This window comes from Vitis riparia, chromosome 16 (genome assembly GCF_004353265.1).
Source record: "Vitis riparia cultivar Riparia Gloire de Montpellier isolate 1030 chromosome 16, EGFV_Vit.rip_1.0, whole genome shotgun sequence".
NCBI lineage: Eukaryota > Viridiplantae > Streptophyta > Magnoliopsida > Vitales > Vitaceae > Vitis > Vitis riparia.
Genome location: NC_048446.1, coordinates 13,712,974 through 13,730,124, shown reverse-complemented (window position 1 = coordinate 13,730,124; position 17,151 = coordinate 13,712,974). Strand labels below are relative to the sequence as shown.

The window sequence follows — 17,151 nt, the reverse complement described above, 5'->3', positions numbered from 1 at the left end:
ATTCTTATACAATGTAACATATTTCTTATTAACTTTTGATTACTCCATCAATTTCATCCTCTAGAGATGAAAATGGAACAAAGAATTTTATTTTTTTTTGGGACTATTGTGCTATCTCACCAAGCCCCCTCCTCTTCCCCCACCCCTCCTAATATGGCGATTTTTTTAAATTTCTAGTCTGATTCAGGGACAAGTTGACCCCATCCTATCCATATATATAAAGATTATTTAACATAAAAATATATTATAAAAATTTATATTATTTATTTCCTATCATCGTCATCACTTATGAGTTTTGGCTAAAACCCACTAGCCCAAAGTAGATTTTTATGGGCTAGCCCAAAACTTTACCTCTTAGTTTGGGTCGAAGGTCGGCCCACGTTCTTTGTACTGCGTTGGGGTTAGACCGACATGCCACCCCGAACACTTCTCCATTTTCAGATTTTTCCTAAGGTTTGGTAGATTCATTCAAGAATTTTCCAATTTCTGAATTTCATCTGGAAAATTGAAGGTTTGCTGAATTTGATCATCATTTGGACATTCAAGTTTACTGAATTTGAATCTATTGCATGATTTTTTTTTTCTTTTTTTGAGTTGGGTTGTTGGCTTTTATTTATTTGTATTTTTAATGATTTCAGGAATCAAATTTTTAATTTTTGTGAATTCTCTTCATTGTTAAGCTTGTGCTATCGTGGGATGGTTTAGTGTTGTTTCATGTTCGTTGATGTAAAGAATTTGTTTGATGAAATGTAGCTTTGATAATGCATTCGAGCTGTTTGATGAAAAAACCCAGAAGGTTTTTGATGAAAAACCATGCTGTTTTGTAGTTAATACCAACCAGATTAGAGGTTATCTTAAAGCATAAACCCTGTTTATGTGAAGAAGGACAAGAGATTTAGCACAACATGTAAGAATTTGACTTCTTCATTTTTTTTTCTTTTTCTTTTTTTCGGTATTTATGGTTTGTGGGAAATTTGTTGATAATTTGATTGTTGGCCTTTTGATGTGAAGAATTACTGATCTATGCTTAAGTTGAGGCTGGTGTTAAAAAGAATATAGGGGTAGTTAATTAAATAAAAAAAAGAAAATGCAGATTGATATGCAGAAATGCAGATTTTTTTATTTTTTTTTAATATTTAGTTCTTAATTCACTTAAGTATGATTTCATATACCCTTTTTTAGGATTCCCATTTAATTTGAATTTTGTCTTATATCCCCATGTATATAGTCTATAACTTATCTGAGGAAATGTCTCATTGGAATCAGAAACTAGAGCAAGAAATCGTGGAGAAGGGTACATAACCCAGATATGTGGAGACGTGTGACTTCGCTTTCTCCATTTATTTCTTCTTCCAAACCATCTATTCGTAACCAGGTACGTCATAATTCTCTTATAATTTCCATATTTTTGTCCAAATGTCGTTCTTCAAATAATTGAATACATTTCATCAATTTGGCTTAGTTGAAGATCTAACTATTAATTTTGTTTAATGTGCCATTTTTTTGCTAAGAAATCATAGAAAAAAAATATATATAAGAATATGGATTGGAGAATTTTCATTATTTCAACAATCATAGCCATGTGTAGGCAGAGAATTCTTGTACCTCCACCATAATGTGCTGCTCAGTAAAGCAAGTTTTTCATAGGGAAACTCTATTTATTGATTTGTTATAGCTAGTCTTCTTCAAATTGTGTCAAATTGCTTGGATGGTGGAAATCTTCTGGAATGTTTTGTGAAAAGAATGTTTGATTTAAATGGTTAATACTCATCAAATAAACCTGATTCTTAAGGGAGGAGTGTCCTATTAAGAAGCATATTGTCATAGACTTAGTCTTTTCTTAAGGCCATGCGACATTTGGACAAGTCAAGACACTTGATCTTGTTAAGTCAACCTTTCTCTCAATGCTTAGCTTGTTGGGTTAAGATGCTCACGACTTGGAAGTTTTAGAAGGTGTAGTAGGCAACTCTTAAAAAATGGAAGCTTTTATTACTCAAAGGAAGTTTTACAAGTGCTTTTGGGAACTCACTTGCTTGGTGCCTTGGCCAAATGAGGCTCTCACCTATTTATAGGCACCAATGGAACTCTCTAGAACCTTGGAGGGTTTCTCACAAATCAAGAAGATTCTAGAACACCTTATAGAATTCTATGTACAAGTCTATGTACAATAATATACAAGAGATCTCTAGCTTTCTTTAGAAAGCCTTAGACTCCTCTCATGCCTTCCACCATAGTGTAGATATGCGTGGACTTCTCTAAGCATTTCTAGAACCTTCCACACTCTTCCCACTAATGGCTAAGTGTAGGAGTTTCCAAAAGCTTCCTGGGCTCTATATAAACCCATGAGGAGGCTCATTTGAAGCATCCTGTGACAATATGCTGACATATAATGTTTGGCCCCTCTTACAAATTTCATGTTTGATTCATAAAACATTGAAGCCCATGTGGATTTACTAGTATAAAATTTCAGTGTGATTCATAACTCATCTGTTTTCATAATTTACTATATAGGATCTTATTTTCACAGTTTTGGTCCTAAACATTGTCAAAACAATTTCCATTGATTGAATTATTTAGCATCTTTGAAGAAAATTAAATTTAAGTGGTTAAATCATCATCTTACACTATATTTTATGCAGATTATCTCTTAAATAGGGCTTGTTGGGTATCAATCGCTGAAAAAATATGCCATGATGCCCTGATGCCCTGCCCCACCAAATGGAACTTATCCTAGTGCAGGTCCCTATTAACAGAAATTCAGGTGATCTTGTGATCATCACAGATAGGCAGAGCCAGGTGCTAAAGTTCTTGAAAGTTGTTAGATGTGGCACCTTTTCTGATTACAAGCTAGCAGTTTGATTGGAAGGGCACCAAGCCTTAGGTGTTGTTGTTGGCCTGATTTTCAGGCGATGTTGAGATGGCAGATGAACTTTTCAGTTAGAACCATATGCTACTCAGATCCTTATACAGGATAAATATATATACAGGCATCTATATACAGGATCAATAATGAAGATAATGATATAGATTGCTATTCCAAATACATAGCTAAAACTTAAAAGTGGAGTGAACATGAGAGGGCAGAGGCCTGCCTGCAGGTGGTATAATTTAGAAAGAAATGTATAGTGGGGGATTGTTGATGTTACCAGTTAGAATGAGGCCATTTTTCTTTTGGTCTTCCCTGTCTTTTCTCTTTTTTCTTGTTTGGACTGTCTTCTTATAAGATTGGTGCATCATTGAAAGCTTTTACTAGTTTGGACAGCGTTTTGAAAATAAAACAGTATCCTTGGGGCTTTATGATCATAGAGTTAAGTGTAAAATTTGACAAGCTTGAGAATAGTTGAAGTTGAGATGGTAAGAGGTATCGCCATAAGATGCTTTTCCTTGAGTTGCAGTAGCATTCTTATCTCTGTTTAGTTTCTACTCTTCAGTGAGGCTTTTTATTATGAAATTACCATAATAGAGTGTGACCCAGAAAAAAATGAAAGAATTGTATTCTGAAAATAATCAATGCAAGACATAAAATTGGAGATAAGGTAGCAAAGGAAAGGATACATGCCTTTATTGATGGAAATGGTTAACACTGGGGAAAAAAAGGTGTAGGATCAAGATCAGAATCGATAATCAATAAATCATTGCCTGAAACTGGAGGAGATATTGGAAAAGGGGCCTCATTACACATTATATACCAGAACTTTCTTCTGCAAGAAGAAGCATAACCAATCATAATAGGAGTTTCAGTCATTAAACAAGTCCAAAGTTAGAGGAATATCCAGCTGAGTATTATTGCACATATTTTTGCTCCAACCTCCCAAAACTAACCTCTTACTGACAACAATACCAAGCTTTGCTCGTAGTCCAACCCAACTCACAAACCAGTGAAGTATAAGTTCTAGTTGGAAAGAAATTAATCCACAAAGAACTGGTCTTGGCATGCCTCTAATCAATTGTTCAATACAATACAAGCCTGCTAAATGTTAGCATGAAATGGCCTTCCAGCCTTTAACTATGAATAACACACCTTTACATATCAACCATTTAGTTGCAGATATTTTATGGGAGTCAGAATTGAGCGCAGTGGTATTTGGTAAAGGATTCTGATATATCTGCATTCAGTTCTAGTAGTGCTTTTCTTTTTAGTTTTGGCCTCAAAATATCTGTACATGAATAAAAGTTATGAAAACTATAAATTGAACTTTGAAATGTAAAAGCAGTGCTTATACAGTGCTGTGCTCTATCTATATGAGTAGGGGATTCATTCATATTTGGCAGTAAACATAGCATTAGATTATTATTGATAAGATGCACCAGCCCAATTACAGTTATGAAGTCAAAACTTCCTTTTAGTGAAGTATTTTGTACAGTAATCAAATTTAGAGTTGGAAGAGCAGTTTACTGATAGGGTAAAGAGGAGGATTATTAGGTAGCTGATTCCAGTAGTTTTATGAGCTTTTTTAGTGTTTTTCATGAGTGTCTTTTAGGCATTTACTTCAAGACACAGCATGGGGAATTCTATCAGTTTAGATATTTAATTGCTCTAATTGTATTTTCTTAATTGTTTATATCTCTTTTTTACCAATCCTTACCTACTTATGACTTTTGTTTCTTCTATCTAATGCAGGCAGCATATGGAGGGAAGATTTGGGAGTTATTCACCACAGAAATACTCACTCCGGTACATAGAGCTTGTTATGAGGATCTTTTCTTATTGTTGAGATAATGTTGCATATAATTGTAATCAGTTTCTATGAAATTATAACCGGCTTTTGCATTCTTATTTTTTTTCAATAAATTGGTTCATATGCTAAAGCTTCTGAAGTTTATATCAATCAGATGTGAAGAAATATGTATTTAAAGGTGGTGGCAGCAATTGTTCCCTGAATTCTCATAAGCACATTTTTCTGTACTTAACCCAACTTGAAATGGCCTTAATTAAACAGGCAGGCCATGTGAATCTTTTTAATTCATTTTGCTCCATCCAGGGCTAATTTAACATCTCCTAACCTTCACCTATGATCTTCTAGGTAAGGGCTGCAAAAGAATGGGCTTAAAATTATGCTACATAGATTCTGGTGTGAGTGTTGGTCTAGATGTCCTAGATGTCCTTAAACTACCAAATTTAAGGATATGAGGATTTGGCTATAGAGGATCTTAATATTGGGTACAAATGTGTATATGCATAACAATTTTAGTTATTTACTTCATAATTTATGTGAAGATAAATTATTAGTTTATTTCATAATCAATTTTTTAAATAATTATCTATTCATCTCTTTATTTCGTAAGTCGGCTTAGAAAAAGATTTTATTTTGTTTATGCTCCTATAAATCAAATAAGTGATGAAGAATAAGGTAATGAAGAGATTTGACTTGAAAGAGATGAACTTCAATCTTAAAATCTCTCCCTTACTTTCCCTCTCTATTTTCATGCCTCTCAACTTCTTGATCACTTCTCTCTCTGTCCAACTTTCTATTCCCTCACCACACCCTTCAACTTCTTTTGAAGATATATTAAAACTTTTGTACTCACCCCTTTGACTTCCTTTAAAGATATTTATGATGTTTAATGTGAATGTGTTCCATTGCATTTAATATCGAACAATCCAATGGAAGTATTGTGCAAACATTTTTCTTTCACTTTCCTCTGCCCCACCATCTTGGTATTCTATAAAAGTCAAATTTTTTATCTTTGTCTCCATGTGGAATTAGTTTTCTGTACTTTATTCTGTTTATATCATTATCATATCTTTATCTCTTTGTTCTCTCCTGCTTACAGCTAGACCAATTATTATGAAAGGTACCTAAGAAAAAAGTTGGGACTATCATATCTGAAACACAACTGTTGTGTCAGACATGAGTACTGTGTCCAAGACATGATTACCTTGTCGGACATGTAAAGTGAAGGCTCCAGATATCACAGGTGTAAGGTGGATTTGCATGAATTAACAGCATAAAACCAAGTTTCCTTGTTTAACTTGGTTTGGACCTAGATATTGGACAGAATATGTTGTCTAGGGAAGCAAAGAAGTGAAAAAAGAAAATTTCTTTTTGGTGTAAAAAAATCTCTCTGGCAGATTTTTGAGCATTCTAATTGAAAATTTGGTCTGACATGAAAATTTGTATGCATTACATCAATTATTCATATTCTGGCCCAGTTTGAACTTGGAATTTGGGTTGTGTATTCAATTTGAACCTTTTTGGTCTTTTAGTTGAGCAAAACCAAGCAGGCAGATTGGAAAACTTTGGGCCTCCAATAGGTCTTGTAATGTCATCAAGTTAAACCACATGCCATTTAGTTGTTTCTGAAGCACATTTTACTTCTCATTCATTGTATTTTTAAACCTGAATATAGGAGAAAAATTGTGCTATGTTGATACTGTCCTACAAATTTAAATGTTCATTCAAACTCTGAGACATTATTTCAGCAACTTGTTTTAACATGAGTTAGCTGTTTTTGCTGTATTTTGTAGACTTTTTGGCTTTACATTTGAAATGCCTGGAATTTTCACTTTACTACAAGTGGATGTGGGTACAAGATATGGGTTAGACATGACAGTCATATCTCAGACCAACATCTTTGGTTGATTTTTTTTAAGCATTAGGCATCCTTCATAAATCATTGGTCTAGGTGCAAGGGAGGGAGGAGGGAGATAAAATTAGGTAATTGTATAGCAAAATAAACATATGTGAAGACAGTTGCCTCAAGGGAGATAAAGGCATAAAGGCATTTGCCTTGTACAAGAAACTTAAATAGCAGAAGAGAGTAAAAAGAAAATTAAAATTGCATCTATAGGCATACTGGTCCATTTGGTTTTCTGGTACCAGAGAGGAAGAGTGGGTGTGTGGGAGGCATTATTGGAGACTATGTAATATCTCCAAAAAAATAATAAAATTAAAAAAATAAATAAAGGAAAGAAAGAAAAGAGAGGAGAAGAAAAGTTGGAGATGGTGTCCCTAGAAGTTTTGATAATTTCAAAAGAAGGAAAAGGGTTGTGGTGGGGGCTTTGAGAGAGAACTAGAGTAGTGATCAACAAATGAGAAGTTTGAGAGAGAGAGAGAGTGGGTAAGAGATTTTAGGATTGGGTTTTTACTTTCAAGTCATTTTATTTCACTGCCCTTAAGTCTTTATTGCTTCTGTGAGCTAAGACAAAGCCAAAAATTATGTAGGCTGCGTCCATGTATTCAGATCCTTTTTAATCAAGTCTTTGTGTCCTAAAATTTGGGAGTGAGATGGATCGCACACCTAGAAACACACACTCACCCTTCACCCACCCACACATGACAAATGTTAACATAAGTTTACATTACATAATTTGCCAGTTCTTGATTCATAGCCTAGGGGATTTCTGGAAGATTTATTTATGAAGTATGGGAATGTATATAAAGATATTAATTATATGTTGTTTCTCTTATCTTTAACTTGTTCTTTTCTTGCTGAGATGTAGGCAAAAGCTGGAATATCTTCTGATGAGAAAACACCATTCATAACTTTTGTTGTAGGTAACAATTGTGCATTCTTTGCACTTGGAACCTCAATCCAGGTTTCCAGGTCTATATTTGCACTCAGTTATGAAATATATGCTCATATTTTCTTAGAGTTTCTTGGTTTAAATCATAGTTCTAAAGGTTTATGCCCTGATGCTGGCTCAATCAAAATGTTTTGACACCCACCACAAAAATAATATATTCCAAGGCTCATGCTTAGAGTATACTTCATTCCTTGGGTATTGCTTCATGTTGAAATGTTTGCTTTGTGAACTAACCAAATGGAAGAGGCTATTCCAATAGTCATTATTATACTTCAATTGTTACGATATGATATTATTTCATAGTCAGGGAGTTTTAGGAACTCTTTGGGACTCCCTTTAACAATACGAAGTGTCATAATTAATGTGAAGGGGATCGAGTCATTAAAAATGGGAATGCTTGACTTCATTGAAATGGTTTTTTTGCTATCAGTTATCTAATGGTGGACTATGATTTTTCATGTGGCTTTGCCTCCTTAAAGTTATCATTAGTTTGCATCTATAGACTACCCATGGTCTAAGAATTGCATTAAAGTCAATTATAACAGAAACTTCTATTTTGCGGCGATTCTGTTCTTCCTTCTGCCTTATGTGGGCCCAGAGGAGTGGAAGTATCCTTTATTCAATATTTTTTTCCTGACACATCTTCCTACTGTCTTCTCTTTGGTTTCACCCTCTTGCACTCATAAACATTTAGGATATGCAAACCCTAAATATCAAAATGGAACTTTTGAAAGGGTTTTATTGTTATTTTCTTCTTCCCTTCACCAAATCAAGTCCCATGCTTGTCTTGCTTGCCAAATATTAAATTGATAATTGCTATCTCATTAATATAACTCTTCAATTGGAGTTTTGTTTTGATTTTTCCATATGAAAGGAAACACGAGAATGGACAGTAGAGCTATTGATATCTGAACCCTGTGATATTTCACATGGATATATAAGAGTGATATCTATTCCAAAAGCTTCTTTGACACAATGTGGGTTGAACAAAGTTGTCATAGGGTATAGTAACTTGTACATCAGGTGTCACTTGGTCCTCAAATTGATATTTGACAAAGAAAAGCCATTCCTTATTTATGCAAAATAATGTTGTACTGAAAAGCCCTCTAATTATTTCTGGCAACCGTTGTTCACACTATAACATTTTGTTGCATGTTCATGAAATTTAATTCATTTTGCTTCATTCTCTCAGGTGGCCCTGGTAGTGGAAAAGGTACACAATGTGCAAAGATTGTTGAGACCTTTGGATTTACACACATAAGTGCTGGAGAACTGTTAAGGAGGGAAATATCTTGTAATAGTGAACATGGGTAACAATGTCCCTCTATTGCTGTTAAAAATCTTTTATGAAACATTTCTTCCAGTTTAATGACCCTTTTAATGATATTTGGAATTTAATTTCAGTTCCATGATTCTAGACAGTATTAGAGAGGGAAAAATTGTCCCTTCAGAAGTGACAGTCAAACTGATTGAGAAGGAAATGGAGTCAAGTAAAAATAATAAATTTCTCATTGATGGATTTCCGCGAACTGAGGAGAATCGCATTGCATTTGAAAGAGTTGTAAGTTACTTCAATTTGTTTCCTTATGAAAACTGTTTAATGGAAGATTTTTTTGTTTCCAGTTCTGAAATCTAATCGAGAATATCTTGGGTAATGGTTTCAAAGAACTGTCTGAAGTGAGATCTTGACCCTCCAGGAAGAATGAACTCTGTAGCCAAGTCATGAACTCTAAAAGAAAAATAAGAAATCAGATATGAAGAATCTGAAAGGGAGATTAGTAGTATAAGACAGTACTAAATCCATTATAAAACACTGCATGTATGAAGGATGACTATTTTTCTCAAATGCAGATTGGAGCAGAACCAAACTTTGTGCTTTTCTTTCATTGCCCTGAAGAAGAGATGGTGAAGCGACTGCTAAGCCGTAATGAGGTGCATTCATTTTAATTTCCGTATTATCATATCACATGGGGACCATTATTTTCTTCAATCATGCATATTATCTTCTAAATCCAGGGCCGAGTTGATGACAACATAGATACAATCAAGAAACGGCTTGAAGTTTTTACAGCATTGCATCTTCCTGTTATCAAATATTACTCTGAGAAGGGAAAGCTTTACAAGGTACTCATTCAGTATTAACAAGTGAATGTTTGGTAGGAATAAGGAAAGAAAAAAAGGGATTTGGGATAGTTTGTTTTATACAATTCAGTAGTTGGTGAAGATGAATCTCACCTATGGATAACACCTAGAGGGGGGTGAATAGGTGTTTTAAAAACTATTTGAGATGATATCTCACAAATGCTAACAACTCCCCTGATTTTTCGATTGTTTTGATTTTCTTTTTCAATCCTACTTAGCAAGCAAGCAAATCACAAGCAATAATGGATGCACCAACACTCTCCCAACAAGATAGTCAATGTCAGTCATATGCAAATGAATCAACACTTCCCAATCAAGATGTATAAGACATTGCATCAACTCAAATTCACATTTTCACATGTCCATTGACATAAACATCAAAACCAAAATATTTTACTCTTTCAAAGCTTAAATGATCCAATTCTAACTCATAATCCCTATCAATAAGCAAAATAACTCAATGGAAATTTCATAAGCCAACATAAACTAATCAAAAAATGAGATAGTGATAAAGAGACATTGACACCAAAATTTTAACATGGAAAACCTTTGAAAAGATGAAAAACCACAAGCCTCAAGTGATCAAAACATCCATTATGAAGAAAATTAACTGAGCACAAAGATTTACATAGTCCAACCCTTCAATCCTTTCCCGGACCACTTGCCTAGAATCTTCAAACTCTAGTTACCCACTTTCTTCCTCCAGAGAATATTGGGAATCCACATCAAGCTTGATCTTTACCTTTTTTTGAATCCTTACAAGAAGAAACTTGGGTTTTACCCCAAATATGATGAATATAAGAGTAGGGATGAAACCCACACTGAATCAACCCATTTTGAAAGAAAATTTATCACTCAAAAATGATTTTCTACTCAAACTCGTGAGATTTTATCTCAAAACAAACACACTCCAAGTTTTGTAAGAAACGTAAAACTCAAAGAGGGGTCACTTAGCTCTCCCAGCCTCTTCCTCTTATGGAAAAATGGCTTAAATATTAAGGTTTTAAAACCTATCAAACAATTGAGATTCAATTGGAAAATAATGAAGATTCACAGATGTGGTCGAAGTTTGTTCGATTAGACAAGATTGAAAAAAATATGGGTACAATAGAAACTGTTACTCTTTAGTTTGATTAATAAAAAATGGATCCAAATGTTTTAAATACAAATTTTGACACTCTTAAGCTTCAACTTCATTTTTCAACCAATGTTTGATATTATCCATCACCTCAAAAACACTAACCATCTCCTCTAGCAATCTTAAATCACAAAAAATTTAGAATGACAAGAGTCCAAGGGAAGATTTGAAGTGATTGAGCTAGGAGAAAAACAATTGGAACTTTGACCTAGAATTATCAACACACAAATATGCTTAGAGTTGGAATTACATCCCATTATGAGTTGGTGGCTTGGATCCCTCATCCTTCCTTAGGTGTCAGTGTAAGAGCATCTTTGGTCTACAATTTATGATATTTGCTAAATTGCTTTACCAATTCTCTTTTTAAATTAACTTGGCTGAGTTTATGGCAGTTTGTTTATCAACTATTGTTTGTTATCTTTTAGTTGGTTGTTTGTGGGTAAAGCTCGTAAAAAGGCTTGGCAAGTGACCCCTTATGTATATTTTGGACAATATGGAAGGAAAGGAATTTGTTAGCATTTGGTAATGAGGAGCTTTCACTCCAAAGATTGAAAAATTCTTTTATATGTAACCTTTGGTCTTGGGTTAGGGTGTCTATAGATTTGGGCCATTTTTCTCTTATAAGCTTTATTGATTGGTTAGGCTCTAAGTAAGAGTAGGTGATGTTTTTTGTTTCTATCCCTCCCCCTCTGGTTTGAGCTTTTTGGCTTCTTTTGTATACTTCCTGTATACTCTGAGGGTGTTGTTTTTGGTCTCCTCTTATCTTTGTATACAACTTTTCTTTATTAATCATAAAAAATTAAAAAATTAAAAATACAAAATAAAGGTTGTTAAGAATTAAAACATCAGTTGTAGTAACAGAAGCCTATGCCTGCAGATTAATGCAGTAGGTACCGTGGATGAGATTTTTGAACAAGTTCGCCCAGTTTTTGCTGTATGTGAGGTATGTATTCTCGCCATTTTTTCTATTCTCTAGTACTTGGCCACGGAGGACCTGTTTTTTAGAACTGTTTTCAAAAGTAATTCTATATGTTTCCTCGAACAAAAGTATGTTTAGGAACTTAGAATGTTCTCAATTTGTTTTCTATGCCTCCAAATATTTCTTGGAAATAACTTTTATATGCATTTTATTTTCATTCTCCAAATGTAGACAATTATTTTTTAAAATGATCCTTAGAAAATAAATGAAAGCAATTAAAACATATTCTCAAAAAAAACACCTTCTTTCCAAAAAATGGTTTTCTGTCAAAAAAAAAAAAATAGCAAATGGATTTTTGAGTCTAGAAAACAATTTTCTGTATTTAAGAAATAGAAAGCTAGTTTAAAACGTTCTCAAATAAGCTCCAAGCATATGAATTCATATTTATCGCCAGATGAACTATTTACTTATCTAGCAGGACATGACTTATTGGTAGATGTCAATTTTTGAATGACTATGATTTATATAGATCTTATTCTGCATTAGGCAACTAAATGAAGAGGAAATGAACAAGACAAAGAAGAGGGCAAAGCATGGAAGGTCAAGGTTTTTGGTTGGAATCACCTTGCTTTTCTTTTGAAGGAGCATTATAGGTTAGATAGCAAGCACGGCTTTTTTTCTTGGAAAGTGCGGGAATTCATAAAGGGAAAAACCATCTGCAGGATAACTCTCATTATCAATTTGTTCTTGTTGTTTTGGTGGGACTATGAGTTTGGTTTGCTATTGCTGGTTGCATTTCTACATCTCCTGCCTGCTGTGCAAACCACAAGTTGTGTAGTTGCTTTAAGCAACGGAAACGATGGTTATGTGAACCAAGTAGTACTAAGAAAAGCGGAGACTCACGCTTTCATATTTTATGCAAACTATTGGTGTTGTAGTTGAACTGCATGGTATTGAAAAAAGAATATGTTGTACATCTTATGATTAAATAAAATCACAAACAATAGACAGATGTTTTTTTTTTCCGGATAAGGAAGGTTCCCTGGTTTGGCCAAGGCCAAAAAATGGCTTTGAATAGAAATGTTTTGAATAATTATTATACCCAGACTCGGCAAGATAGCCTAGTTGGTCAAGATGAATATTGGGAAGTGTGGTCCCGGTAAATGACACATGATCTTAGATTTGAATTTTGTCATTGATGATATCTTAAATTTACTCGGTGTTGGTTTTTGTAGGACGCTTAACACCTTGAGGGTCCCCGTGGAGAGTCTTAAGGATTTGACCATAGAAGGTTTCTTGATTGTAAAAATAAAAATTATTATTATTATATCCTACGGAATAATGGAAAATTAAAAAAGTGCTCAAATAAGCTTAATAAAATAATTTTTTGATACAAATTAATGATTTAATTTGAATTATCTAATATTTTAAATAATTTAATAAATATAGTAAGGTACAAGAAATTTTTTTTTTTTTCTAATCTGCCCTTTTTTTGTCAAATTTTTGTCATAATTATCAACCCTTATCCTTTTTATTTCCTTGATATAAGTTCACTATTTAGTATTGAGAAGGTAAATATGTATATTTAATAATTTTATTTAACAATTTATCATACCTAGGTGTTTGTGTGGTAATTATTCTTAAAAATAATTTTTCTTTTTTCAAAATAAAAAAATAAATTTTTAATTCAAAAATACGTTGAACAAACTTTTGATATAAAATAAGTTTTTAAGAATTTAATGTGAAAATAGGTTGTTTTTGTCTTTAATTGCTTTTATAAAGTGCTTTGAGTAATTATTGAAAATACAGAGAATACTTTAAAAAATTTTGCATTATAAAATGTCTAGTACTTTTATCAAAGATAAGCAGAGGAAATTATTTTTTATATTTGAATTTTTAAATAAAATTTTATTCTTGAAAACAATTAAGAATTATTTTTAATAACTTTTCTCAAGAATGGTATTATAGAATTGTTTTTAAAAACATTTTCAAAACAAAGCTTTAAAAAGTAAATATTAAGCAATAATTTAAAATAAATAAAGTTGATTAAATTTAAATTTAGGTTATGAAATATTATCTTTTGACTCTATCCATAGATTTAAGGTGGTGTTTGGCTTTACCTAATTCTAAATAAAAGTTAAAATTAAATAATTTTTAATAGTGTTAGTATTAAAATGTTTGTTTTTGAAATATTTTATTTCTATTAAATATTAAAAAATGAAAAAGAAAAATCAATATGCTACTTTTTTTATTTTGAAAAATTCAAATATTTTAATTTTTTCTATTCCACAAAAAATTTATAATAAATCATGAAAAAATAGAAAAATTAATAACTTAAAGTTTGAAAGTAAATTATTTTTAATAAAAATTTAAAAAACAATTACTTGAATTCTAATATCTTACTAGTTGGTATTAATTTTGATGAAATGTGCGAAATCATTTTCGGGAATGGAAAAAGGCCAAGAAAAAAAAAAGAAAAATTTTGTTAATGATATATTACAGCAAAATTAAAACAAATTTTCTTATTTGGAAATGGAAGAATACAAATGATACAGAGAATGTGTTAACACTACATTTTAGGGGTGAAAAACAGAAATGCTGACTGCAACACAGCCTCTGTGTCTCCACAAATCTCTGAAAATAAACAAGACCCAACTGCAAAAGCAAAAACAATTTCATCGAAACACAAAACCCAACCTCGTTTTCCCGAAATCATCCCCAACGCCACTCTTAATCAATCACAAACCCCGCAATCACACCAAACTTCAAGCCCTTGAAGCCCTTCTCCACGACCTCCAGGCCTCTATACAAGACGGCATTACAGTCGATGCCCAGATCTTTTCTTCGCTTCTTGAGACTTGTTTCCAATTACAGGCCTTTGATCATGGTATCCGAATTCACCGCCTTATACCCACCAGCCTCTTACGTAAAAGTGTTGCTCTTTCATCCAAGTTGCTTAGGTTGTATGCGTCAATTGGGCGGATTGAGGAAGCCCATCGACTGTTCGATCAAATGTCTAGGCGAAATCGCTCGGCGTTTGCTTGGAATTCGTTGATATCTGGGTACGCTGAACTGGGTCTGTATGAAGATGCCATGGCACTTTACTTTCAGATGGAGGAAGAGGGTGTTGTGCCGGACCGGTTCACGTTTCCACGAGTGTTGAAAGCTTGTGGAGGAATTGGGTCGATTTCGGTAGGGGAAGAGGTGCACCGGCATGTTGTTCGTTGTGGCTTTGCGGATGATGGGTTTGTGCTCAATGCGCTTGTTGACATGTATGCCAAGTGTGGTGACATTGTGAAGGCTCGTAAGGTGTTTGATAAGATTGTGTGCAGGGACTCGGTTTCGTGGAATTCGATGTTAACAGCCTACATTCGTCATGGGCTTCCTTTGCAGGCATTGAGCATCTTCCGCCGGATGCTTCAATATGGATTTGAGCCGGATGCTGTTGCTATATCTACTGTTGTCACTGGCGTGCCATCACTAAAACTAGCTGGGCAAATTCATGGATGGGTTCTTCGGCGTGGAGTTCAGTGGAATTTATCTATTGCTAATTCTTTGATTGTTCTGTACTCAAATCACGGGAAATTAGATCAAGCTTGTTGGTTGTTTGATCACATGCCGGAAAGGGATGTTGTGTCATGGAATTCTATAATATCTGCTCACCGGAAAGACCTGAAAGCTATAACATATTTTTCACGGATGCAGAAGGCTGATGTGCTGCCAGATGTGGTTACATTTGTGTCATTACTATCTGCTTGTGCCCATTTAGGTTTGGTTAAGGATGGGGAAGGGTTATTTTCGATGATGAGAGAGGACTATGGAATGATTCCAAGCATGGAGCACTATGCATGTATGGTGAATCTATATGGAAGAGCAGGATTGATTGAGGAAGCCTATGAAATCATTGAGAAGAGAATGGAGTTTGTGGCCGGTCCGACTGTGTGGGGAGCCTTGTTGTATGCTTGTTACCTTCATCACAATGTAGATATTGGAAAGATAGCTGCAGAGTGTCTTTTTGAGCTGGAGCCGGATAATGAACATAATTTTGAGCTTTTGATGAATATTTACCGCAATGTGGGTAGATTGGAGGATGTGGAGAAAGTGAGAAAAATGATGGCAGATAGAGGATTTGATTCATTATACTAATATGAAGGTTTATACAATCAGAACTGTAATTTTAAGGCTGATTGAGAGGAGAAAATCCAACTTGGGAGCAGGACTATCGACCCATTGAATTGGTATCTCCTTCAACCAGGCACTAATATGGCAGAGAATGAGTGTGCTTCTCATTGGTTCTTTCAGAAAATAGATGATTTCAGAATATCAACACGCAAGAAATCTACCCATATGAGTAGGTGGTCAGAAAGTTCCAAAATCTCACAAATCTAAATTGAGCACAAAGAAGATGGATCAGGGGAACAAATTCTACACTTCTCCATTGTAAATGAAGAAGCTTTCCCAACTTTTTTATGTCCATCCATCCTGGAAATTCAAAGTTAAATTTTGGTTCTAACTTTCCAGATTGAGGGCATTTACATCAGCGAGCGAGGTCTTACATGATTGTGGTCAGTTTGGTTTACTTAAGTTCTTCCTTGCTTTTCCTTTTCAAATTCATGGTACCTTAACTTGACCCCATTAACATATATCAGTTAATAGTTCTTAAAACTCACCAAGAAAAGGGAAAAAAAATTAAGATAGATAAGAAAAATAAGGATGCAAGGACCCTGTATAATTGAGCATGGAACAAAACCACTTCCAAAAATTGTGAAAGATAAGAGAAGTTATCTTCTTATAGGTATATGTTAGAGTTTGGTGACCTGAATTTTAATTTGGTCCGACTCGAAAAGTCCACAGTGTGACATAGGTGGTGAAGCTAAAATTATGAGATTTTTTGGAGGGTCTGTAGTGGTAGCGAAGGGATCGGCCTCATAGGATTTAGGTTTGACCTGCTTTATTTATTACTCTCTCTCTCTCTCTCACACACACACACATAAATATATAAGCGATGATGTATAGGATTTAGAGTCATGATGTTAATGTCTATGCAGTAACCGCTTGCATCTCTCCTCTTTTTGTACCAATTGTTAATAAGGTGAATATTCTTCTCCTTTATCCATGTTTTTTCTTGTTAAGGGTTTTCCACGTAAATCTATGTGTTCTTATACTGTTTTTTTTATTGTCTATCATCGTTATTTCGTACCAATATTCAGGAAGGGTGAAAGGTACAAAAGTAATTTTTTTTTCAATTACTAACATGTAAATGATAGGGAGGCCACATGAATGGGTGGATTTCTCTTGTTTTGGATGTGTTTTGCACTCACCAATGCCCCTATAACGTTCTGCACCCTTACCATGTGTAGTGTATTGCACAAGGACTCATTAGCTAGACCATCCCAAGATGAATGGCGGTATCCCCATGCTCAC

At 34.0% G+C, this 17,151-nt stretch overlaps 2 protein-coding genes across 7 annotated transcripts; both read left to right on the top strand.

The window, feature by feature from the left end:
* The first annotated feature begins 369 nt into the window (after positions 1-369).
* On the top strand, positions 370-12,750 carry LOC117933771 (UMP-CMP kinase). Of its 6 annotated transcripts, none has more exons than XM_034855297.1 (11): positions 370-453; positions 828-907; positions 1,267-1,375; positions 4,622-4,675; positions 7,445-7,499; positions 8,721-8,838; positions 8,933-9,089; positions 9,380-9,460; positions 9,545-9,652; positions 11,686-11,751; positions 12,274-12,750. In XM_034855297.1, exons 3-11 carry the CDS (start codon positions 1,310-1,312, stop codon positions 12,283-12,285), a joined length of 717 nt encoding a protein of 238 aa, XP_034711188.1. In that variant the 5' UTR covers positions 370-453; positions 828-907; positions 1,267-1,309; the 3' UTR covers positions 12,286-12,750. The 6 variants fall into 6 exon arrangements, with proteins under 6 accessions (XP_034711188.1, XP_034711190.1, XP_034711191.1 ...); XM_034855300.1 differs by lacking the exon at positions 7,445-7,499 and adding an exon at positions 7,500-7,548 and having other exon boundaries at positions 411-511; XM_034855295.1 differs by having other exon boundaries at positions 411-511.
* Positions 12,751-14,322: 1,572 nt separating this feature from the next.
* On the top strand, positions 14,323-16,337 carry LOC117933121 (pentatricopeptide repeat-containing protein At4g25270, chloroplastic). The gene has a single exon (XM_034854510.1). It carries the CDS (start codon positions 14,323-14,325, stop codon positions 15,871-15,873), a length of 1,551 nt encoding a protein of 516 aa, XP_034710401.1. The 3' UTR covers positions 15,874-16,337.
* The last annotated feature ends 814 nt before the right edge of the window (positions 16,338-17,151 follow it).

Excerpts from the sequence above, each read along its gene's own strand:
- LOC117933121 (XM_034854510.1), top strand. The coding sequence starts at position 14,323 with ATGCTGACTGCAACACAGCCTCTGTGTCTCCACAAATCTCTGAAAATA.
- LOC117933771 (XM_034855297.1), top strand. The coding sequence starts at position 1,310 with ATGTGGAGACGTGTGACTTCGCTTTCTCCATTTATTTCTTCTTCCAAA. Across the intron at positions 4,676-7,444 it reads CCACAGAAATACTCACTCCG|GCAAAAGCTGGAATATCTTC; the intron begins GTACATAGAGCT and ends GCTGAGATGTAG. Across the intron at positions 9,653-11,685 it reads AGAAGGGAAAGCTTTACAAG|ATTAATGCAGTAGGTACCGT; the intron begins GTACTCATTCAG and ends CTATGCCTGCAG.